The sequence below is a fragment of the Ruditapes philippinarum genome, unplaced genomic scaffold (assembly GCF_026571515.1).
Source record: "Ruditapes philippinarum isolate M1 unplaced genomic scaffold, ASM2657151v2 ctg751_1_1_1_1, whole genome shotgun sequence".
NCBI lineage: Eukaryota > Metazoa > Mollusca > Bivalvia > Venerida > Veneridae > Ruditapes > Ruditapes philippinarum.
Window position 1 is genome coordinate 128,516 of NW_026867209.1, and position 26,523 is coordinate 155,038.

The window sequence follows — 26,523 nt, forward strand, 5'->3', positions numbered from 1 at the left end:
CTTACCGAACTAAAGGTGCCATTATATTTATTTTAATTTATAAAGCCGAGGTACATATTTCTTAACTTTAACTCGTCGAACATGCAAAAATGTAATTAAAAGGTTTCTAGCACGCTCAATTTATTTGTTTGGAGTCATTTGTGACGCAGCGTGGTGGCAAAATTAAAAGAATGGGCGTGCAGTCTATTGAAAATTCAATGTATCAATGTTTACTTACTTAATTCTTAACATGGAATAAAGACGTTTGAAATATTGTTTTTTCTATCAGCTCCACATTTCTTTAAAAAATGGTCCCACTATTGACATAACCATGTCTTTGGCGTTGATATAACCTTTTCGTTAAGGTACTGGCATGCGAGCAGTTCCCGTACAAAAATCATAGTTACTTAAACATTATTTTTTATTACGCTCACGCACCAAAATTTGAATTTTACACATCAATATTCGGCTCGTCACACAAATCATGGAAATTCCATCATGTTCTAAACATAGAATAACCCTTACTTATGAGGCCTCATATGGGGTACCGAAATTATCGATTATTTTGTATGAAGAGAATAGTTCCCGTACATAAAATCTAACCCATTATAATTATAAAAATTTATTATATTGGACCTATTTTTCATTTACAATTTGTTGAACAGACCATTATCTAAGAGATAAATAGATGTAATTCAGGAAATAGAGCGTAGACTAACGCGGGTATCTATTACCCCGGTACCGTTACCCCCAACGCATTCACATGCAATACAGCATGCTTGTATATATATATGCATGATATTTTTACGCATCAAAGCCATAAAATTATTCTATATAGTAATATTGGTCAATATTCTGATAATTAAAAACAAGTTTTCATCACATTGCCCTACTTATCTGTAAAAGGTGGTATTAGTGGAAAACCCTTTAACAAGCCTCACGTGTAAGTAATTTTTGCGCATGCGCGCAAGGACGGAATCCCCCAGAGAAAAACAAGGTCACGTTTTGAGACGACGCACAGGTGAAAGTGATTTAAAATGGAGACTTTTTATACGTACTGCCGAACTGACACTTAGATTTTGTCTCGTTTATGTATCTGCTTGATTTGAAATGAATTTTTGAAGAATGCAAGTAAAAAATCAAGCGTTTAAATGAAAAATACGGGTACTGCTTCTGTACGGGAACTGCTCGCATGCCAGTACATTCCTCAGAAACTCTCATAACCATTCATTTCCATCTTGGAAAACTTATTAGAACTTTATCATATTAAATTTCAAAATGGCATGTAACCTTTTAAATCATTGTATTTCAAAATGGTATGTAACCTTTTAAATCATCTGGCTCCGTTATGTCCCTTTCTTACTTCTAATTTGTAGGTTGACCTTTTCGCTTTGATACATTTCTTACAAACTGTAAAAAATATTGACTTGACTTGGAATGCTTGTTTACTATCAAAATTGCGAAGCTTTTCAAAACAGCAGATGCCACTGAAAATATTTTTGCGTACATTTTTTTTCTAAATAATCGTTGAAGACATTCACTTTAAGTTCACTGTTAATATAGGCAAGTCTATGAAATCCTTTTGCGAATTATGCTCCTTGTCTTCTATGCTTACATCGCGAAAATGAATTTGATTTTAATTTTTTCAGAAGTATGTCATATAAATGTGATTGCAGTTATACGTGTAATATGAAACTTACATAAGCATCTGATAATACCGTCAGAAAAAAATATATAAAATACGTTTGTATCATTAAAAGGCTACTTTCGTTGAAAAATGTGTCTTTATCACTGTTTTAAATTGCGTTTTAATAATTTTTGAATCTTCACGCTCATCACATGTGATGGTACCTGCACGTGCGAACTGTTACCCAGGATGGACAGAAGAGTACAGCGGTTATATAGTAGCTGCATATCCGTCTCAAAGCAAAGTTGACTACGTGTGTCTAGACGCAGGGCTAGAGTTTGCTCCTCATGGCGCAGCTAGTGACAATGACCATTTAGTGCGTCCTGTAGAGGTACAATGTGGAGTTCACGGCTCACTCACGTGCCCTCCTTATGTTGATGGTCGTGAGCTTGCATGCGTAGTTTGCACAAAATGATAAAGTGTATAAGCATATAAAATAAAAGACTTAACTGTCCTTTGGTGTTATTATATCATGCACATATACTAGTATAGGGATAATTTATAATTATTGAGAAGCTATGATATAATGTTGCAGATTTTGGTATATAAAACCACATTGTCTATGATTGGGGACTATTTTGAGCCTATATGCAGCGGTTCATTATCAATTTTATTCATAATCACTTCTACTCTTTCAATGAAGTGAAAATAGACAATGGAAGTGGATATTGTACAGATAATAAATCAAATGCTAAGAACAAATTAGAGCAATTGCATTGTTGTGAACATATAGACCAGCTAGAATCCAGTAATAACATTTTTATTATTGCTCACACAGTTAATACAAGAGGGCCATGATGGCCCTGAGGTCGCTCACCTGTATATAGACCCCCGAAGCAGGGCCAGTTTAAACCCCAGGGCTTTTATTTGAACAAACTTGGAAATAAGACACCCATTAGAAGATGTTTCATGATGTTAAGTTTTTGCTATACACATATTAGGAAAAACAATGACCTTCTCCCCCACCCCCGGCAGAGTTAATTTTTAACCCAAGGGCTTTTATTTGAACAAACTTGGTAGACACCCATAAGAAGATGTTTCATGCTAAACATCTAAGCTCTAGCTCATTAGGTTTTAAAAAAAGAAGACTTTTTAAGTTTTTACTATACACATATAGTTAAAAACAATGACACCCCTGGGGCGGGGCCAGTTTTGACCCCAGGGCTTTAATTTGAACAAACTTTGTAGACACTCACTAGAAGATGTTTCATGCTTAATATCTAAACTCTAGCTATTTGGGATTTTTTCAAAGAGGTTTTTTAAGTTTGTGCTATACACATATAAGGAAAATCAATGACCCCTTGGGGTGGGGCCAATTTTGACCCCAGGGCTTTTATTTGAACAAACTGAGTAGACACCCATTAGAACATGTTTCATGCTAAATATCTTAGCTCTAGCTCTTTGAGTTCTTTAAAAGAAGATTTTTTAAGTTTTTACTATATGCATATAGGGAAAATCAATGACGCCCTGGTGCGGGGCCAATTTTGACCCCAGGGCTTTAATTTGAACAAACTTGGTAGACACTCACTAGAAGATGTTTCATGCTAAATATCTTAGCTCTAGCTCCTTGGGTTCTTTAAAAGAAGATTTTTTAAGTTTTTACTAAATGCATATAGGGAAAATCAATGACCCCCTGGGGCGGGGCCAATTTTGACCCCAGGGCTTTTATTTGAACAAACTTGGTAGACACTCACTAGAAGATGTTTCATACCAAATATCTAAGCTCTAGCTCTTTGGGTTCTTTAAAAGAAGATATTTAAAGTTTTTTCTTTCGGTTGCCATGGCAACCAGAGTTCTGCATGGAATTTAATTCTTTGAACAATTTTTAAAGGTTACCACCAAAGGAACATTCCTGTGAAGTTTGGATGAAATGTCTTAGTGGTTTATGAGGAGATGTCATTTGAAGTAAAAGTTTACGGACGGACGGACGGCCGGACGGACGCCGGACGAAAAGCAATCACAAAAGCTCACCCTGTCACTTTGTGACAAGTGAGCTAATAACAGATGAATCAGTTCACTCGATATCTTTTTTTTTGATATATTTAAGAAATAATATCTGTCTTAGCGGTGTTTATCGGCTTTTTAACATCGGTTTGGAGTTTTGATGCGTAGGAATTGACCACGAAGGCCGTAGGCCAGAGTGGTTAATTTTTTTGGCATCAAACCGATGTTAAATAGCCGATAAACACCACCCAGACCGATATTATTTCGATTCTAACAAGATAAAATAAAGATCACTACTGTTATTTTCTCAAGCGGAAACTTTACAGGATACCTAATAATAGAAGAAACGCTATCAATACACTTCAGGACAGACCTAATCAACATTTTATAAACTTATATGTACATGTATATACTATTTCTTAATTTTTTATCATAATCAGACGTGACTTTCTCTTTGCCTTATGAAATAAGGTAGTATAAAAATTCTAAATCCGAAAAAAAAAAGAGATAGCAATTCAAACTATACATTGATTTACCAGGAAACATACTTAAGTCTAGGTGTGATAAGTATATAAATGGTATAATTTCAATATAACTGTACAATCAAATGCCACTATACTTCATTCATATTCTGGCATCACTCATCATCCACACTCATCATACAAAACAAACAAAATTCAAGTATTACTTTATATTCATTTCATTACATTGTTTGTGAGCTTTCTTTAATGTATTATTTACATAAATGTGTTTAATCACAAATTCACTTACTTTTAAAAATGAATGTGTAAAAAAATATTTTCTTGTAACTTTTAAGTTTGTCCATTTTAATAGTATTTTCTTGTTAATATATGATGCAGAGCACAATGAATATGTATATTTAATGTGAATAGACAATAAACATGTATCATCACTTTGTGGACTATCTCTAATGGTGATTTGGGTCATCACTTATAATCTCTAATGTTGATTTGGGTCAGCTGTCCTTATATCATCACTTATTATCTCCAATGTTTATTTTAGGTAAGATGTCAATATATGATCATTTTGTAAAAGATCTATGATGTCTGTTTGGATCGCTACGACCTCTGAATCCCATGCTGTTACCACTAAATCTGAAAATATTCAAGTAAATATTCATTATACATTGTTCATATCCCAAAGAAAATATCCCATATAATATCTTAAGGTAAATATAACACTTTAAACCATAACTATAAATGCGCCATGCCATGACAAACCAACATAATGGGTTTGCGACCAGCCTGCGCATCCACACAGTCTGATCAGGATCCATGCTGTTCGCTTACCAACTCTATTACAAGTAGAGAAACTGATAGCGAACAGCATGGATCCTAATCAGACTGCACGGATGCGCAGGCTGGTCTGGATCCATGCTGGTCCCAAACCCATTATGTTGGTTTTGTCGTGACGCGGCTCTACTATTTTAGTTGATAAAATACCTACTTTGCAGTAAATATGTATTAGTAAATTAAAAAGATTGTACATGTAATTAAGACGTTACCTATCATCTTTAAATCTGGGACCAGTCCAGCTTCCTCTGAAACCTCGACCACGAGACTCAAACCTTCCACCTCTAGTATCACGTCTATCACCAGACATTGTTCTCTCATGACTGAAAAAATATAACATGCACTTTCAATTCTACATCCTATGAAGTTGTCCCCAAAAAAATAATAGTTCAGTTTTTTTGTTCTCCTGAAACTTTCAAAAAATGTACTTATTGAGTTTTTGCACTACGGTGACGATATGAAAAAAATTAAAAAAAAATTTTTTCCAGTATCCTCTGATTCTTATTTAATCGGGGCAGAGGTAAGTTTCTATAACCTCTTTTTACATCAATTTCAAAAAACAACTTCCCCTCTAATTGTTAAACTATAAAGACAGACTGACATACACTCTATGTGTGTATGTGTACATATTTTATCATTTATTTATATTTGCAGAACTAATTACATTTCAACCAAACACAATATACTGTAAATCCAGTATTATTCAAGAAGTTTTAATTGTCACTATTATTTGCATCGCAAATTCATGATACCGCGTCACTTTTATGACATAACATACATTATACAAAAATCATATCTGTATATAAATTGTCTGAATTGTGACCAAGTTTGATGATGAATTTCAAAATCATCAATGTGTAATGTTTTATTCACATAATAATACAAATATGAACATTTTCAGTACCTTCCACTGAACCTTGGACTGGCAAATGGAGGCTTTGATCTATATACAGAGTTCTCACCATCTCTACCACCTCTTGAGCCGGCTGTAATATGCAAAAATAAAATGTGTATTAGTTAACATTTTTACATTATGATGAAGTCTGAATTTATTCTGAAATAAGCTAAAATCCATATGAACAAATTTTCTAAAAAAAAAACACTTCTAAAGTCCTTATAAAGCTTTAAAAAAAGTTTTTTTAAAATGCCCAACCCGACTACCAAACCTTACTAACCATCTTTTTAAAAACTCCCCTGGTGGTTTTCATAAATTTCCCCCCACTTTCCTCTTTTCAAACCCACGTCCACGTTTCCCCAAACCCCTCTACCTTACCACGATGAAATCCTAGGGGGGAAAAAAATATCAAAGTTATAAAATATGAAAAAAATAAAAATAAAAAATTTATTTATAAAAATCCCTTAAAATTTCACAAAATTTTGAAAATTTAATCAAAAAAAAATTTCTTTTTAAAACTTTCAATTTAAAGTTTTAATTTTAAAGGACCACTTTTTGTCCTTTAGTAAAAAAAGGGGTTAACCCCCTATTAAATTCAAAAAGGAATTCCCCGTTATTTTTTTAAGTTTTTTAAATTTTAAAACTTGTCCCAATACCCAAAAAAACTTAAAGGGTTATACAAAAATAATGACAAAAAAAATTAAATTTACAATAAACATTTTTTTCCCCTTCGGGAAATGACTGTTTTCTTTTCTCCCCACTTTTTTATTTTGATCTTTTTTTGTTCTAACTTTCATGAATTTCTTTTAAACATGCATGGATGGGGGAGGGAACCTCGTTTTTTGGAGGGTGCCCAAAATTATAAATGATGTCTTTTTTTGGCCTTTTGTTTGGCCGGGAACCTCGTGCTATACCTCTTCCTCTCAAAAGGTGCAACTTTTAAATATATTAATAGAAGCATACTTTTCTTATTTTTTTATTTGACATTTTTTTAAACAGGAAGTGATCTTTAAAATCTTTGTGTAAAAAAATATAATTAAATATAGTGTATCTGCAAATTTACTTGAATTACTAAATGCATAACAAAGTATAACCATCACAATATACTAACTAGTAAATATTGGACACTTTTTCTGCAGTCCTAGACAAAATTCACTTTAACTTATGAAACATACCTAACAGAAAATGGTAAAGATATTACTGAAGTAAGTATGTAAGTCTATAAATCATACCTTCTATTGAAAGTTATTACAATTAGCATTTTACGAATAAAAAAAAAATTATAAAAAGAACTTTCTTTAAAATACAAGAAAAGTATATCTACATTTTAGATGCCACATAGAGAAGACTTACCAAATGGTCTTCTGACACCCCTGCCTCTCCATGTCACAAACTCTTGAGACTTTCTTCTATCCCTGTAAACAGATAAAGTTACTCTTAACATTCTCAAGTTTTGTAATGGATTTGCTCTGCCTCGAATCTTGAACAGTTCATTTTCAGTTTAATTAATTTAAATATCAAAATACAAAAAGATACCAATAATAGAGAGCCTGGTCATACTGCACAGATGATAAAATGAAAGATGATGCTCTATATTCATTAAGCAGATCACTTACTTTAATTTCTTTGGCTTAGTGAGTTCCTGCTCTGAAACAAGGCCAATATCTTTCTTCAATTCATCCTCTAGACTAAAATCTTTGCAGTATTTCTGACACATGCTGTCCAGGTCAAAGGGCACAAGGTCAGGTTCGTCAGGTTCAAAGGTTGTTTGCCAGAATGTAGAGCTCAATCTTTCATCGTCTGGATCAGTTACCGTGCACACAGATCTCATGTTAAATAAAACAGGAAGTTGTTGTGGTTCTGGCAATGAGGGTTGAGCAATCTCTGAAATATAGAGGTCAAAGGAATTATAAAACATTTCTTTCTTCTAAATATTTTTTTTTCCCCCATTAAATCTTCAGACAAAACATGAAACAAATGTGCTTAGACTAGCATGGTTAATTATTCTTAAGTGTTAGTAAAGTAAAGCTCTTCATTCCTTTTGTAATATACTTGAATATTAACAAAAATCACTTGCCATAACTTATTATGAATATATAGCAAATGTAAGTTATAACTGCATCTACCAGCTTTAGGTTTTTCAGGCGAGTCTCTGCGTAGAACATTAATTAAACTGTTCACACTGTCAACAAGGCTGTCTAATGCTTCTTCTTCTTTCATGCCATCCTGAAGATAAAAGTCAAAGAATTATAATTGTTATGTATAATTAAAAGACATTATACTATTACTCATCCTTGAATAAAATTGTTTTAAATCACAGAAAAATTGAATTCTTTGAAAAATTTTTACTGAAATTGTCTAATTGAATAAACTACGTATTTTCCGAAGCTGGGGTGTTCCCTATTACTCGGTCAAGTAAAATTTTGGTTTCCTTTCTTTAAAAACTGCCAGTTTTTTAATGACACCATATAAATTATATTGTTGACCACCTATAATGTGTAGAATTTTAAACATAACATACCAGTATCTACTTTGTGTAAAGTCAAAATTTGTTTATTTATATTTACAAAGATACTGTTTAGCAATTATCAATATTTTTATATATCAAATTTGAGCATAGCATATCCTTAATGTAATAGTTTGGACATGAATTTTAAAGTCTCTAAGATATCCATTCCTTTCCGGCGTAACACTTTCCTAAAATATCAATTCAAATATTGATCTATATTTTACAATAATACAGATGATTTTGCATAACATGAACATATCTTCTTTATTCAAAATCAGTTATTACTGATATGTACAGATTGTTTATACGACCAAAAATTGCTTATTTTTAGAGGCAATAATAGATGCATTAACCCCTTCACAATTCAACATGCATCTTAAATAAGGATAACATGATTTCATTGCCAATGTCTGGCTATTTGGGTTACTAGTACCACACAATATGACCTCCCTAATAAAAATTAAAAGAGCTGTGCTGTTTTGTGTGTGCGTTATGTTCGAAATATGTATAGTTATAAATCCTGTTGGTATCTATGAATTGGGAAAAATGTTGGGTGTATGGGTGCAGAAGTGTGTGCGTGTGTTTGGGTGTGAAAAAAACAACTCTTTGTAACCATGCTTTTGTATTATCTGGACAGAAGTCTATTATATGTTAATGTACACTGTACTACGTATGGTCAATCTGAGAAAAAAATTAATTATAAAAAAAAAAAAAAAAAAAAAAAAAAAAAAAAAAGAGCAAAAATTAAGAACAATTACCTCCAACAGTTTCTGTAGGTCAACTAGTGGATGAGTGCTCATATCTTGAGTCCATGCTACAACTTCTCGTAACTCTTGGTTAGACAGAGTTATTGTTCTTGTTAGAGGCATCTCCTCATCTGGAGGCTCTGTGGAGACGAGGAGCCTCAGGAATTCGAGGGTAGTAGAGAATGTAGACAGGCAATCTGAACTATCCTTGCTGAACTTAAACTTTATCCTCTGTAGCAGTCTGTATACACACAACTTGTGCTTCTCAAATGTACTGTGCAGAGATATAAAAAAAAATAATAAAACATTGTAACACTGTTGTATGTCAACAGATATTTTTCTTGTTATCTTCTAAAAAAAATATAACATTGAAACTTTCATAAATCATGGACATTAAATTTATTAGTTTATTTTACTTCAATAAAAATTGTAATTCTTAAAAATGTCATCATCTTTTAATCAAAAGTAGACATACATGATACAAGTACATGTTAATATACAGCAAAAGAAAGACTCAAAATAACCCGGAAAGGTCAGAGTTATAAGCCAGTACTGCTTCCAGGAAACCTGTATGTGACTATAGATCAAGAGTGAATGAATACTCCACAAATATCTTACATTGTCACTTATATGAGCAGAAGATGTGTGACTGCTCTGGATGGACATACCTGATACTTAGGCCCCCATGTTTAGACAAAAGACGAATGACAAACTTTACCTATGAACCTGCCGTAAAAGTTGACAAGAATTGACAAACAAAATATTCACAACACAACAGATACTTACTCTTTCAGTAGATAGAAGCTATAATCGTGTTCTGTAAGCATGACCAGTGCACGTATACACGGTAACACAGTGTCATATTTGTGGTTAGGATGGGCTATATGTTCTAGTAAAGCTTCTATAATCAACTGTAACTGGTCTCCCGATGGTAGAGCATTAGCAACCTAAATATATCAATATATATATCATTATCAAACTTTAGGTTCGAAAAAAAAATCTATAAATATATTCCCTTTGAATTTAGTACATGTATCTGTGAAGAACAGATATCAAGACATATACAAGACAGCAGTAGCCACTGTTCTTATAATTTCTTTACCACAATCAACCTGCTTTTTCTGCTGATAACTGCTATGTCACCACTATTAATTAGATACAATGTATATTGTGATCGATGAATTCAGCAATATCCATAAAATATATGAACTGTACCAAGAATCCAAAGTCTGTAACTCATTACACCCCTTATATCACTTATATGCCAGGTTTATTTGATATAGATGGAAAATTGTTGGAAAAGAACATACAATGAGGAGATGGACAACTCTATATTTCCTCTTGTCTCTTTATTAAACACATACAATAAAAATATACATCAAAATTATCCAAATGTGGTTACCTGTTCTTGCATTGTTAGAGTAGACTCCCCTGATGTTAATGTGACTTCCATATCACATAAACTCTGTAGGATGGACTACAATATAACAAAATAATCTTCTCAATTAAACAGACTCTTTAAAATAACAATTTAGTATCATAGATATGTTGCGACGTTATCTCTTTATATCACATTTCAACCCATTTACATTAAGTTTACCTACAGTAAGACCTATATCTTCTGAAAAATAACATTAATACTGGATAAATCACTACTTATTAAACTTGTCATTAAATTCGAGCAATCACTTATATATATGGAATTTAAACATAAGTCGTACCACAATACACTCCTGATCTTGTACATGATCCTGTCTGTCTGACACCAAGTTTAGTATGTCTAGCATCTTCCCTAGAACACCCTGGTATTTCTCCTCACCACTTGGCCTGAATACAACAACAATTTGAAAGTGTGTTATATTGATGAGAAAAGAATATGTCCAGCATCATCAATTCATTCAAATATCATAAAACAGGGACAAATATAAGACAGATGAAAGGTATCTTATGTTGTTCTGACACTGTACCTGAAAATATCCTACAGACAGCATTACCATGCTATGTAAAACTAGAAATGTGTCCATAGGACACGGGTGCTCCCACACGCCACTGTTCTGTCAATCTTATGACTCTAGGTCAAATATTTTTTGGATTACATGTGCCACAAGTTGAAAACTATAAATCTTTTACTAAGTAAAGGGCAAGAACTTTACAAATACTGAATAAATCCAAAAGCAAACCCCTAAGGTTTAATGACTCTATCTCAAATCCTTGAGTTACATGCGACACAAGTTGAAAATTGCAAAAAATTTATAAGTCAAGGGCAATAACTCTAAAAATACTAAATAAATCCACACGAAAATACCCAGGTGCACAACTGCACATGCTGATCAACATTCCTGTAAAGTTTCATGACTCTAGGTCAAATCCTTTTTGAGTTACATGCAACACAAGTTGAAAATTGAAAAGTTTTACTAAGTCAAGGGCAATAACTCTAAAAACACTATATAAATCCACACAAAAATACCCAGGTGCACAACTACACATGCTGATCAACATTCCTGTAAAGTTTCATGACTCTAGGTCAAATACTTCTTGAGTTACATGCGACACAAGTTGAAAATTGCAAATTTTTACTAAGTCAAGGGCAATTTCTCTAAAAATATTAAATAAATCCACACGAAAATACCCAGGTGCACAACTACACATGCTGATCAACATTCCTGTAAAGGTTCATGACTCTAGGTCAAATACTTTTTGAGTTACGTGCGACACAAAAGTGAACGGACGGATGGAGACAGATGGACAGACAAGGGTAAATCTAAATGCCCGGCACAATAATGCTAACATAAATAAGTAAATATGAATAAATAAGTTATTTATAAACATCATAAACATAAACCTTTTTAAAATTTAAAGGGACTCCACTGAAGTTTTTTAAATTCAGGGGCTAGAAATTATTTTTCGAGGTTAATGTTCAATTTGATGTAGGTCTAGACCTACAACATATGTGCGAAATTTCAGATCATTTGCTCACTCTGTTCTTCCAGAATAATAATTTTAATTGTGAAAATGACCCAAAATTAAAAACACTCCACACTCAAATCAGACTGAAAATAGCACAAAGGATTTTCAATGTCTTTCTGGGTATATTTCTTAGTTATCTTTTCTATATATTTCTGGTTTTTTTTAAGTCCTCCAGTTGCTCTATGTGAAAAATTAAAATTTTATGTTTTTAGTCTTGTGGACCTTAGTGGAGTTCCTTTAATATATCTTATGACATCTCTTTTAATTCTGCCATACATATTAATACAGTTAAAAGAATGCCAATTACCCCATTATCCTTAGCATGGTACATTTGATAGCAGGCTGTGACAGTAGGTAAGCTAACAGATTTAGGAACCGCCCTCGTGTAGCTAGAGCAACCTTCGTCTCCTCTGACTCCGGGTTTACCTTGCTTATCTCACCTACTGTCTCTATGTGTTCCAATAATATATCCAATATACATCTGTAAAAAAGTTAATACAATTTATATTGTATATTTTAATTTAACCAAAATTGCTGGAGTGCATATCATATACTGAAGAACTGAAATACCATAGGATTCCATATCAAATTTCAGAAAATCTGTTTAGATCTTTTTATGATACTTGACTAGTATGCCAATATCAGTTAATATATAATCAGTTCAATGATTATTACAAGAATCATACTGGATTCATAAGCTTAACACATTATCTCGTAATGGTATGAATGCAAAAGTTTTGTACAATGTATAACTTTGTTATCTTTCAAACATATTGTTGGGTCAGTATACAGTTGAGTTCACACTAAAGGTTACACAAAGTGCACTAGGAGTGCACTAGATGTGCACTAGTAGTGCACTTCAAAGTGCACTAGTAGTGCACTACTAGTGCACTTCATAAGTGCACTTTGTACTGCATCAGACCTTTTATATGTATTAAGCAGTTACCTTTTATTTCAATGAATAGCAATCTGACTTTTACAAAAAGATAGATAAATAAAGATATCTGTATAATAGTTTTTCATAATAAATTTGAAGTTGTGAATATTTGATTTTGTAAAATATGGCGTAAAATTTTAGAACAATAATTGTTCAAAGTCATTAATTTTACTGATTTTGAACTTTAAAACTTAATTGTTAGAATAAGTAAATATAAATAATTATAACTTTAATGTTAATAAGTGCATAAATAAACAAAATTAATTGATATTTAATATGATTCTAATTTATTATAATCTGGTAATGAAATATGAAACATTGAAATGCTAAATAAACAAAATTCAGTCAGTCAGTTTTTTTTTTTTTTTTTTTTTTTTGGGGGGGTGGGGGGGGGTGGGGGCAGGGCAAATTATACAAATTAGTTATTTTTTATGGTTGTTTTAGTTAAAGGTTTTGATTTTAATCATTAATAGCCTTTAAGACATTAAAGAATTAATATTTTTTTTATAATTGGCCTAAATTTACCTAAGATTAATATAAATGATGTATATTATTCTGAAAATAAATATTTATATATAATGGTGGTATGTATGAAATGTGGATTAAGTATTGATATGTGTGGATTAAGTATTAATATGTACCTGTGAGACACTAGTATACTTTAACTGACATGGATATTAACAAAAAGATTGGAAAATAAAATTGGGGTCACCGTTCTTGTTTTTGAGTAACATGCCCTTGAATTCGTTTTTTTTGTTAAATTCAAGGGCAGATAATTTACAATAAATGGAAACAATACAATTATTTCCCCTTATTTTCATGAAGCTTACCTTCGTTTTAGTTGATATGCAAAATTTCAAGAACAAATTTTGAGTGGGTACTTTTTATCCCCACTTCTTCTGTTAACCTGTGCATTTTTACTTAAAAAATGGCCTATTTTTTAAGTATTTAAAGTACCTTTATTTTCATTGAAAATAATTAACAGAAACGATGTAAGGAATTGAATGTTATTATGTATTGTACTCAACAAGAAAAAGAAAAACATAATCCAGGAGTAGAAACAAAAATTCATTTAAGTATGTATAAGTTATCTGCCCTTGAAATGACCTCAAATAAGTAGAAAAGTCTGATTCAGGGGCAGATAACTCAACAAGAGGGCCATGATGGCCCTGAGGTCGCTCACCTGTATATAAGCCCCCCGGAGCTGGGCCAGTTTAAACCCCAGGGCTTTTATTTGAACAAACTTAGAAGACACCCATTAGAAGATGTTTCATGATGTTAAGTTTTTACTACACACATATAATGAAAAACAATGATCTCCCCCCCCCCCCCTGGCAGGGCCAATTTTAACCCAAGGGCTTTTATTTGAACAAACTTGGTAGACACCCATAAGAAGATGTTTCACGCTAAACATCTAAGCTCTAGCTCATTGGGTTTTTTAAAAGAAGATATTTTAAGTTTTTACTGTACACATATAGTTAAAAAACAATGACACCCCTGGGGCGGGGCCAGTTTTGACCCCAGGGCTTTTATCTGAACAAACTTTGTAGACACTCATTAGAAGATGTTTCATGCCAAATATCTAAGCTCTAGCTCTTTGGGTTTTTTAAAAGAAGATATTTAAAGTTTTTTCTTTTGGTTGCCATGGCAACCAGAGTTCTGCATGGAATTAAATTCTTTGAACAAGTTTTAAAGGTGACCACCAAAGGAACACTCCTGTGAAGTTTGGATGAAATTGGCTTAGTGGTTTATGAGGAGATGTCATTTAAAGTAAAAGTTTACGGACTGACGGACGCCGGACGAAAAGCGATCACAAAAGCTCACCCTGTCACTTTGTGACAGGTGAGCTAAAAACGAGAACGGTGACCCCAATTTTCTTTTCGCTTAAAATGTTTCTGTTATCATATTCCAACAACATGCCAAGTTTAAAGAAATTCTATTGAACAGTTTTAATTTTGCCTATATGTCTATATGAAAACTCCTGAAAACGTCCTTAAACCATTATTTAAACATTTTAAAACTCATATTTGCCCTTCCTAAATAAGGAATAATTTTATTTCTTTCTGAGGCAAAATATGCTCTAAAAATTTCATTTTTCATAACTTATTATTTTCTTTGATATATTTTAGTGGAATGAATTGATACATACTGTGTAATCATGGTAGCTGTTGGGGCGGCAAGGTCAGACATCTGCCAACATATCTTCCTCAATATTTGCTGTAGTGGTTGACAACTTGTGGCTGACAATGTACGGATAATGTTGTGTAATGCTCCATGCAGGGGAAGTAAGTGAGCACTCCAGAGTTTACGTGTGTTCAAGGCAAGAGACTCTTCTTCCTTCGACAAAGGCTGGAATAATACAGAGAATTTTGTTTGTTTCTTTGACTGGGTTTTTAAGTCACACCAACACAGTATATGTCGTATGGAGACGTTCCAGCTTTACTGGTGGAGGAAGACCTCAGGTGCCCTTCCCTGCATTATTTCAGATACAAACGGGCACCTGAGTAGAACTAACGATGTTCCGTAAGCTAGTCATGCAGAGAAAATCTAAATTCAACATGTCAAATCTTTGATAATGACTAAATTTAAATAACGAAAATATGATTTAGATTAAATTTTCCTGTACACTTTTCTATCAAAAAAAATGTCAAACTTGATACAAAACTCAAACATTCACACTAATATTAATATTATGTAGCAAATGAAATCTATTTTTAACTTTGCAATGACATATGTCTTTAACCAATAATTTTATAAAAAAAATGACAGAATTAATTAATATTAATATCTTACCTCTCGTGTTTGAAGAGGCAATGGTAAGGGGAGTAACTCTGAAAGAATCTGTAATCCACTTAGGTAGGCATAGGGAGCCTTCATTGTAAACTTGAGCAAATCTCGTATAGTCAGGGTCCATAGACTCTGGCTTATCTCTGAAAATATTGCATTATAGATATGTGTATTTAATAACAATTCATCTACATAATTATATCAATTCTATTTCACTGATAATACAGAAGCTAACATTCCTTGTGTTTTTGTCACTGTATTTAAAGAAGAAGAAAAACAAGAGCTGTCCGTAAGACAGCGCGCTCGACTTTTTTATTGCTTGCCAATAAAAAAAGTTTTTGCAGTAAAAGGCAATACAAGAATCTCTGTATTTTTAAAGTGAACAATGGCCATGAGCATTAAGATATTTAGTGAAGAATTATTTTACTGAATTGTGTGATACCCTTGAACACTGCAGCAAAGTTTGAAATGTTTAAGTCAAAAGAGTTAAGGGCCATAATTCAAATAAAATCTTTGACAGAATTACCTTCTCCTGACATGTTTGGGAATCATGATTGTAAACAAGTATTCAACTTTCAAATTAATATCTCAAACAGTTCAGTCAAAAAGTGGACTGGTACTAAAAACTTAACCAAGATTCTAAGTCGATAAAAGGCTTAATTTTTTAAAACAAATCCTTGACAGAGTTACCTTCTCTTGCGTACAGATGGGGGTAATGATGTGAAATAGCATTAAAAGTTTCAAAGCAATATCTCAAAGGGTTAAGGCAATAAGTGGATTTTTACCCATATTCAATGTATTTTCTAAGTCAAAAGGGGCATAATTCTGTCAAAAACCTTGACAGAGTTATGTCCTCTTGTCTGTTGATGAAGGTCGTGATGGTAAACAAGTATGGTCAGTTAAAAGCAATACCTCCAATGGTTTTGAAATAAAGTGAGGTGGGTAAAAAACTTAACCAAGCTCAATACACTTTCTAAGTCAAAAAAGGGCCATAATTCTGTCAAAAACCTTGACAGAGTTATGTACTCTTGTCTGTAGATGGAGGTTATGATGGTGAACAAGTATGGTAAGTTTCAAAGCCATACTTGTAATACTTCTGAAATAAAGTGGGGTGGTACGAAAAACTTAACCAAGGTGTGACGCCAACGCCGACGCCGACGCCGACGCCGGGGCGAGTAGGATAGCTCCCCTTTTCATAGAAAAGTCGAGCTAAAAAACTGTTAAAACTGCCAATAAACACAGATTACTGACTACATGTTTATATGCGGCTGGTTAAATAGCCGATAAACACAGCTCAGACCGATATTATTTCTGAAATATTACATTTATTTAAACAGCAACTCATAAGATTGTTTTAAAGAAAATACCTAACAATTAACAGATACCAATCTACCTTAACATAATATTGTTCTCTAAACATATTCAGAAATCATATCTTTAAACAACAATTAAAATTCATAGAAGAACTAAAATGACCAAGTGCTTAGGTTTTGTCAATGTAAGCATAGCATAATGGTACAGAAAACTTACTGTCCTTTTCCTCAGTTGGTTGAGACAGAGGCTGTGTGTATGCTGCCAAGGTATCCACGATATCTTTCTGTATCTATAATTATATAATCAACTTTAAATTGATTTCTCAGCTAGATATTCAATTATTACAATAAAAATGCTAATATATTTTTTGAAGCGCAAATAAAATCTTTGACATACTGCCTGCCTGGAAATCATGCATAGTGTTTTTTTTCTTTCTAAATCTTCATCTTTCAATTTAAAATCAGCTGAGCAAGCTTAAGTTACTGTTGCCAGTTAAATACATGTTTAAACTAGAGTTACAAGACAAAGTTTGGTATTGACAATCCCTTAATTTAGTATCAAATACAGACTAAAATTATAGTCAACTGTTTTTCTTTTCTTTTTTTTGTTTCACGGCACACAAGCACATGTATATAGAAAACTTGTTTTATATAACAATGTAAACAAGCAATTATCATAGTATTGCAAGCAATCCATAAGTCCCCTACCGGTTAGAACCCCAGCAACTATCTGATGGGCCATTGGCCAGTCAATTTTACCAGTGAATGAATGACATGAATGAACTTAAATCTTTTGAGTTCTAAGTTTGTCTATAATACAGTAATGTGTTAAGTTTCCCTGCCTAGTAAGGAAATTATGTTTATACAACCTTGCCATATTATTACGATGTGGGATTTTAAAGTAAATCCTATAAGGAATGAAGAAGTTGGAGTGAATAATACCAATTTCTCGAAAAAAATCTAAGTTCAAGGGGGACATAATTCTAGAAATAGTCTTGCTAGAGTATTTAACCTTCTCAAAAATGTTGAGTGATAATAAGAAACATATATATGAAGTTTGAAGTAGATACATTAGGAAATAAAGAAGTTATTTAAAAAAGACAACATTTTATTTCATAAAAATTCTAAGTTCAAGGGAGGTAATACTGATAATTGTTGTGCTAGAGTTGTAAACCTTGTCACATATGTGGTTGATGACCAGAAACTTATATTTAAAGTTTGAAGTAAACACCTTAAGAAATAAAGAACTTATAGTGAAAAAGCTGAAAAATTTAAATCAGAAATCTTGAAATTCAGGCTATTTGTTGCCATAGCAACCAGAATTTTCAACATAGGAAGAAAAGAAAATGATGTGCATAATCTCCAGACTGCCATCTACCCATATTTCAAGTTTCATAAAAATATTTTCAGTACTTTTTGGGTTATCACTGGATCCAGTTTATGTGTTAAATTTGCCATATTTTCAGACTATTTGTTGCCATAGCAACCAGAATTTTCAACGTAGGAAGAAAAAAAAAAGACGTGCATAATTAATCTCCATACTGCCATCTATCCATATATCAAGTTTCATAAAAATATTTTCAGTATTTCTTGCGTTATCGCGGGATCCAGTTTATGTGTTCAATTTGCCATATTTTCAGACTATTTGTTGCCATAGCAACCAGAATTTTCAACATACGAAGAAAAAAAAAAGACGTGCATAATCTCCATACTGCCATCTATCCATATATCAAGTTTCATAAAAATATTTTCATTACATTTTGCTTTATCGCGGGATCCAGTTTTGTGGACGGACGGACTGACGGACAGACAGACAGACAGACAGACAGACAGACGGACGGAGGGTAAACCTAAAGTCCCCTCCGGTTAAACCGGTAGGGGACTAAAAACACAATCACAACATTTCCTATATAAATATCTCTACACAATCAAATTCACGAATGAATAAAACCTGGCATTTACTTACAGCTGTGATTTCTAGAACAAACAAACTAGATGCTGGTACAGAGCATAATACTGTGTGTAGTTCAAACAGAACTGGCAGTGTTGTCAGGTCACGGAACTGTAAACATATGACACAATACTGTTTTATAACAACATTCTAGAACAACTACAATAACAAAATACCAATTATTTTTTAAGCCAAGTTTCCTCCCATGGTGGTGTTTCTCAACAAAAAATTATATCTAGGCAAACGTTAAATATACAAAATGATTTCTTTTTACATTTTATTACTTCATGCTGAACGTACATACTAATATTTTTCTATTCATTTAATTCTCCACCTATTTCTACAATAGCATCAACCATTAACACTGTCAAAGTAAAATTCATGCCACTTTGCTATATTACTGATGATTTATAATTCTCACAAACATGTTATCATTGTAAAGTTGCTTAAATCCATGAGATTTAAGAAAGTAAAAATTACTGTAGTTTATAAACTAAATTGTAAGTCTCTAACATTCTTAAAAATAGACCCCCCCCACTCCCCCAAAAAATAAATAAATTAAACTGACATTGAAAATCCTCAGAATATAAAATTTTATTAACCTTTATTATAATTCAAACATTCTTAACATTAACAGCAATAATGACAGTTCTTTGCCTATAAAGCCCTGAAAGTCTAAAAATTTGTTGAGTCTGACTAAATTTCATGCAAAATCTTAATATGTTAACATCAGCATCCATTTAACAACAACAAACAATTATTTACGTAATAAAAGAAAACATTTCTATATTAATACAGGACAAGTTCATGAAATAATATAGCAGGGTATAATATAATTAAAGAGTGAGACTAAACAAAGTGTTGGAGCACCACACTAAACACCGTAATCAAGTATATGACGGACAAGGTGCTTGAATGATTTTAATGCTGAAACCTTGCCTTTTCAACCAGGGAAATGCACTCCAAGATGTATACTAGTAATCTATCATTTCATACTGATTAATATACAATAATGAATAAAAATTAAAAGTATCAGCCAAAAAACAACATTTTTTTTCTACTTTGTGATCAAAATATTTCTGCAAGGGTCTAGAGCTACTGCTTCAACACTGTAGTGAGTTAAATCCAAAAAAAAACAAGATACCTCTGTTCCTCGTGCCATGATAAGATACTGTGTAATAGCTTTAACCATCTCCAGACATGGTCGTATAGTAAACAAATATAGAGACAACATTTCATTATTTCTAGGAATACCTTGCTGCCATGGCCGTAACATCAAATCACTTAATTTCTGAAAAATTATCAGATAACAAATATTAACATATTTATGATTTAAAATGAGAAGCTTTGTCTTTTTATACTATAGATTTATAGAAACAAGCATCCAAATCAGGTTTATACATTTTAAGGTAATTTCTACAATGTGTAAAACTCAGCAAAGAAAATAATGCTTAATAAACAAATCAGTCTTTAGAAATTGAAGTTACTGATGCAATAGCATTTATACATCAACACTCTAGTGAATGACCTAAAATCTCCCCAGTAAATGATTAGAACATTTCCTACAACTAAGAAAGTCAGGTAATCAATTAAATACATGTAAAAATGACTGACCTGGAGAAAAGTGACAAATATAGGACTACAGTCAGCACTGAACAGTTCTACCAGTACATACTTATACTTCATCTCCTCATTCTTATCTGAAAGTCACATACATGTACAATATTAGTCTACAGAACAACCGTGTCATTATGTCATAATGTAAACCTAATTTGAATTTTGCCTGTTCACTCACTATATACCCTTGGATGGGCAAAATGTCACTTTAATTAATTTATAGGATTCAAAAAACTCTATACTATAAACACTACTAAGTCAAGGCCACAACTTTGCACAGGTTATAGTTAAACTTAATTTGATCAACAGACTCAGGTTTATACCAAGAAGTAAAACACAAAAGCACTAATGAAATCCCTACCTCTTAATGTTATTTATGAAGACTTGTGCAGAGCATTTATAAAATATTACTTATAATTAAAATAAAATAATGATTACAGACATATTCTGAAATGTTTTACAAATGAAAAAAGAAAAACAACTATTTATCTTTCACATCATAAATACTGCAGAAGTTAAACTAGAAAGTAATCTCACCTTCAGGGTATTCATTGACAGGTGCTATAGCCAGATACTTCAATACTCGGAGAACGGTGATCAGTCCCCGCGGTAACTTCATTACGTCATCAAGGTAGGTCTTCAACTGTTCTATTATCACAGGTAGACTGTCATGATTACATGAGGGGAAAGATTTCAGTGGGTTCAGCCATTCCTTTAGTCTAGATAGTTTACTGCTAAACTCTGCAATATACATGTAAACATTTTTGTAGAAATATATAATGTATAAAGAAACAAGAATGTGTTTGTTAAACACAAATGCCCCCGGCTCAGATTCTTGTCAGTAGCAATACTTCAAAAAATGTTTACCCATTCACTCAGTTATGGACAGAAAAATCGCCAAAAAATTGTAAACACAAGTTTTATAGCTTGACCAAGTCATGGCATTCTGTAATTGTGAAAAATATAAGTTGCCAAGTCATTGCTCTGACTTGTGAAGTTGAAAAATATTTAACTTCATGCAAGTTAGATTCCTACCAAATATGAAATACATCTGTCATTAAATAAAGGCTGTATGGGCAAAAGTGTAAAAATCTATTTTGAGCACTGGTGACCTTGACCCAACTGACCCCTTACTCCATCCAAAGGAAGAATACCATGCAAGTTATCTTCCTACCAAATATGAAATACAACTGTCAATAAATAAAAGCTGTATGGGCAAAAGTGTAAAAATCTATTTTTAGCACAAGTGACCTTGACCCACTGATCCCTATCCCAATCAAAAGGATGAATACCATGCAAGTTATCTTCCTACCAAATATAAAATAAATCGGTCACTTAATAAAGGCTGTATGAGCAAATGTGTAAAAATCTATTTTTAGCACTGGTGACCTTGACCCAACTGACCACTATTTCCATCAAATTTTATGTTTCTATCAATTATAAATAACATCTGTCTATAGAATAAGGTCAATACACCTGTAAAAATGTAAAAATCTATTTTTAACATTGGTGACCTTGACATTGGTAACATTGACCTTGACCAAAATGACCCCATACTACACCCAAAGAAGGAGGTGTTTGTATTAAACTAAGACATCAACTAAAAAATAAAGGCTGTATGAGCAAAAACCAGTGACCTTGACCTTGACCCTAGAGACCGCTTACTCCAAAAAAAATTAGAGGACCATCAAAGGTATCCACCTACTAAATATGAAAGATATCATTAAAGAAATTAAGCAATTAGGAGAAATTTAGATAAATCCAACTTGCCGAAATAGGTTAACCAGACAAGGCCCTATTTTCAAAGTGAAAAAAGGGAAATAACTGGGAAATATGGTTGACACAGTTATATAACTTGGCAATATCATGTGCTTTGTATTGATAAGTAAGTGTGGAAATTATAAAGCCATTAGTATAGATAGAACTTAAGATATTTCCAACTTGCCGTTTTAGGTTAACCACTATTCATTTTCTAAGTGCTGAAAAGGGCAATAACTTGGTAAATATGAAAGCCAGAGTTATGAAACTTGCCCAGATCATGTACTTTGTATTGATTAGTAAAAGTGTAAACTTAGAAGCCATTGGTACAGGTAGAACTTAAGAAAAATCCAACTTGCCGTTCTAGGTTAACCTCATACGGACGGACGGACGGACGGTTCAATTACTATATGCCCGGGGGCATAAAAAATATGTCTAGGGAGCTTCAGATCTACTTATGTGACATTTGCCAATTAAACCTCTTGAAACAATTTTTCATGGCCAATTGGTTAGTGAAAATGTCCATATGTTTAATGCAAGTAGCTCTTAATCAAGTTTCAAAAGATTCATAAGATGTAGTTAGCTAAGCAAATTTATGTCTAAAGAAGTAGTAACACTATTTAGCAAACAGAAGCTTGTCAAAATTATTTTGCTGAAACTGATTTTGTATTATATACTTGTACACAAATATAAGTCCAATCAACTTGGTCATTCAAAAGCTTTTGTGCAATCAATTAAGTCTTTAAAAAGATGTGTGTGGAAATAAATTTGCTATGGACAAACAGTGTCATAACATAATATATCCCTAATGACTTTTAGGCTAATAGCAGGATTGTATAGGTACAGAGTTATGTAACAGTTGTTTGGTAAATGCTAGTACATAAATTGAAAGATTAAACTGAGGCAAAATGCAACAAAAGAAATGATCTTTTTTTGTTTGTCCTCAGTCCAGCAAACAATAAAAAATCACAATATTACATTCCAGCAACTTTTTAAATCTGATTCATCTCTGTAATGATAACACAGCAACTTTAAAACCTATAAAGCAGGAGGACAGTTCTATATGGTATAAGTATCATGATCCTACCTGACTCTCCCAATGCCAGTAACTCTTCCCCATGTTTTTTCAAGAACTCCACATTATCTGAGTGATGTATGATCATGTTCATTAACTCTGCAGTATATCCAGCACACACTGACTTCCTTAGTCTAGCATCATCTCTGTCATCTCCTGATATAACATAAATAATGAGCCGCGCCACGACAAAACCAACATAGTGCGTTTGCGACCTGCATGGATCAAGACCAGCGTTAAATCTGCGCAGTCTGGTAAGGATCCATGCTGTAAGCTATAAGTTTCTCTACTTGTAATAGGGTTTTTAAACAAACAGCATGGATCCTGATCTGACTGCGCTTTTGCGCAGGCTGGTCTTGATCCAAGCTGGTAGCAACACATTATGCCGCTGCTCATATAAGTTACAGTTTAAAATTATATTCATAACACAATTCTAATCATACCAAAACAACTTGTGAGGTATGACCTACATTTCTGTCAGCTTGTATCATTTTATCTTATCAAAATAAAGAGGACATACCATAAAAGATGCAAATGTAGAAGAAAATTTCCTGCTGTGGCTCGGATTCAAACTTGTGACTCTCCGTTTACAAACAAAAGTCACAAGGCTCTAGAGCATCGAGCCAAAGAAGATTCACTTATGCAGTTGTCAGAAGTTGCATCTTTTTGTGTTAACTCACGGTAACATCCTATTTTTGCTTTATTTTGCATAATTCTATAAAATGACTTAAATTTGTATGATATTTGATGTATGACTTATTAAGCTGAAGTTTTTTTTTCCATTTCAGATAGAGATTTCTTGAAACAATCACAAGTGAGTAGTAACCTTGTGATTAAGATGTCTGTCTCTCAGCAAAGTGATCAAAGGTCTGTGTATTACAAGGGTCATGACCATGTTTCCTCATAATATGACACCAGTACTAGCTATGTCACTATGTCAAGATTGGTCAAATAATCTTCAATATTCTATCACAATAAAACTAAAATACATTCATGTATGTTTAAGCTAAATAAATTTTATTACAGAACAAAATACTACCATCAGCTTTTGATTATCCAAATGAAAAAAATAACTTACCAGTGAGTTTAACAAAGGGTATGAACGCTTTTATATTGTTATTGTATGTAAGAACTTGTACTACAGCAGCATGACCCAAGGGGGCAAAGGTCATTGTATATAACATGTGTAGATAACTGATAGGATCCTGATCCTCTGTCATACTCTTGTCTGAAATAAGAAAATCTAACCAAGTTAAAGATACCACCTTGATGTTATATGCAAAAAGCAGCCGCAACTGAAGGAATTATGACACCTTATGAAATTTACTGACATAAACATGTTAAGATAGAGTTTCAATTATGTGAATTGTGTCATTTAAAAAATTACTGACATTTATATCAAACATCAAGTATAACTTACAGTTTAATTCAGTTTTCCTTTCCTTCTTATTAAATTACCAATACAGTGCATCTGAACCATTTCTTCATAAGTAAGAGTGGTAACAAAAGCAATATAAATTAAAAGCTTATAAATATTTCAACCATTTAGCATGTTATGCTAATGATAATCAAATTTTTTATTATATTATTCAATAACTTAAAATCTGTAAAATATAAACACCATATAAACACCATATTGGCTTACCTGTCCTCCTATGATATTCGAAGAGTTTATCAACAAGAGAAAGTGCTTGCATATAGTAGATTAGTTCAACACCTAGTTGCTGGGCGACATTCTCCTCTGATACTTCATCCCGATTAAAATCCTGAATATATAAGCAATTGTTTGTTTGATGGATTGGGTTTTGAGTTGCACTTACACAGTTAAGGTCATATGGCAACTTTCCAGCTTTACTGGTGGAGGAAGACCAAAGGTGCCCTTCTGTGCATTATTTCAGGCACTAAAAGCACCTGAGTAGAAACACTGACATTCAGTAAGCTAGCTGGATAGCTTCCTCACATGAAAGAATACAAAATCCTGGTCGGGATTCGAACCCACAGCGGTGAGGGGCAAGTGGTTTGAAGTCAACAACCTTAACCACTCATCCAGATGCCCCACATAAGCAATGAACGTTCTTATAAATGTTAAAGTGACATTATGCCCATCAAAGTGTAAATGGCTGGTGTTCAAGTAAAGATCACCAGTACCTTAAATTTTGACTTTCGTAAGGAACTGATTAGTCCCCATTGTTATAGCTTATCTTTTTAAATATGTAGTTAATTCATGTCAAAACATAAGCATAATGTCACTTTAAGTTAAAATTACTATTAAATCATATTAAACAACAGATGTAGATTATATTTTTTGTTACAAGTTCGTCCTTGAAGTCAAATTTCCAAAAGTTAGCTTACATTAAGTTAAATCCCATTTAATGTATATTCTTCAAATGCATTTTACAGAAAGTTCAAAACTACATATTTAGATTTTAATAAACTTCCATTATAGATCAAAAAATCTATCTTTTCTGTATAAATGAAGTTTTAAATCAACATACATGTATTATCATGACGGTTAGGTCAGACTTTGTACTTTATATTGCTATATAAAAACATTAATATTCTGCGTCACGACAAAACCAACGCAATACGTTTGCAACCAGCATGGATCCAGACCAGCCTGCGTATCCGCGCAGTCTAATCAGGATCCATGCTGTTCGCTTACAAACCCTATTACAAGTAGAGAAACTGATAGCGAACAGCATGGATCCTGATCAGACTGCGCGGATGCGCAGGCTGGTCTGGATCTATGCTGGTTGCAAACGCATTACGTTGGTTTTGTCATGACGCGTCTCATTTGTTCTTATCATATAATGAACAGTTAATCAACAAATATATTCTTACAGATATCTGAATAAGAGCTTGTATAATTTTGTTGACGGCATCAGCATTGCTTCCCAGATAAAGTAGACCATGCTGGAATTCTGTCATCTTCTGTAGCAAGTTTCTTATAGAACCAAACAGTGTAGGAACACAAGATGTGGCAGGTGATGATACCAACACAAATACTGACTCCAGCAAGTGACTGAAATATGATAGAATTAAATA

General features: G+C 32.8%; 1 protein-coding gene across 1 annotated transcript in view; it reads right to left on the minus strand.

The window, feature by feature from the left end:
* Positions 1 to 4,387: 4,387 nt before the first annotated feature.
* The window catches only part of LOC132735310 (protein virilizer homolog), a gene marked incomplete at its 5' end in the record, with an annotated part of 30,322 nt that continues 8,186 nt past the window's right edge, over positions 4,388 to 26,523 (minus strand). The window contains 22 exon segments of the mRNA XM_060722252.1: positions 4,388 to 4,725; positions 5,136 to 5,246; positions 5,828 to 5,939; positions 7,172 to 7,233; positions 7,435 to 7,702; positions 7,945 to 8,044; positions 9,086 to 9,347; positions 9,860 to 10,020; positions 10,476 to 10,550; positions 10,795 to 10,900; positions 12,348 to 12,521; positions 15,127 to 15,326; positions 15,771 to 15,907; positions 17,295 to 17,367; positions 19,044 to 19,139; positions 20,173 to 20,319; positions 20,643 to 20,728; positions 21,183 to 21,386; positions 23,491 to 23,634; positions 24,557 to 24,706; positions 25,124 to 25,244; positions 26,320 to 26,500. Coding sequence (XP_060578235.1) covers positions 4,653 to 4,725; positions 5,136 to 5,246; positions 5,828 to 5,939; positions 7,172 to 7,233; positions 7,435 to 7,702; positions 7,945 to 8,044; positions 9,086 to 9,347; positions 9,860 to 10,020; positions 10,476 to 10,550; positions 10,795 to 10,900; positions 12,348 to 12,521; positions 15,127 to 15,326; positions 15,771 to 15,907; positions 17,295 to 17,367; positions 19,044 to 19,139; positions 20,173 to 20,319; positions 20,643 to 20,728; positions 21,183 to 21,386; positions 23,491 to 23,634; positions 24,557 to 24,706; positions 25,124 to 25,244; positions 26,320 to 26,500 — 3,043 coding nt within the window.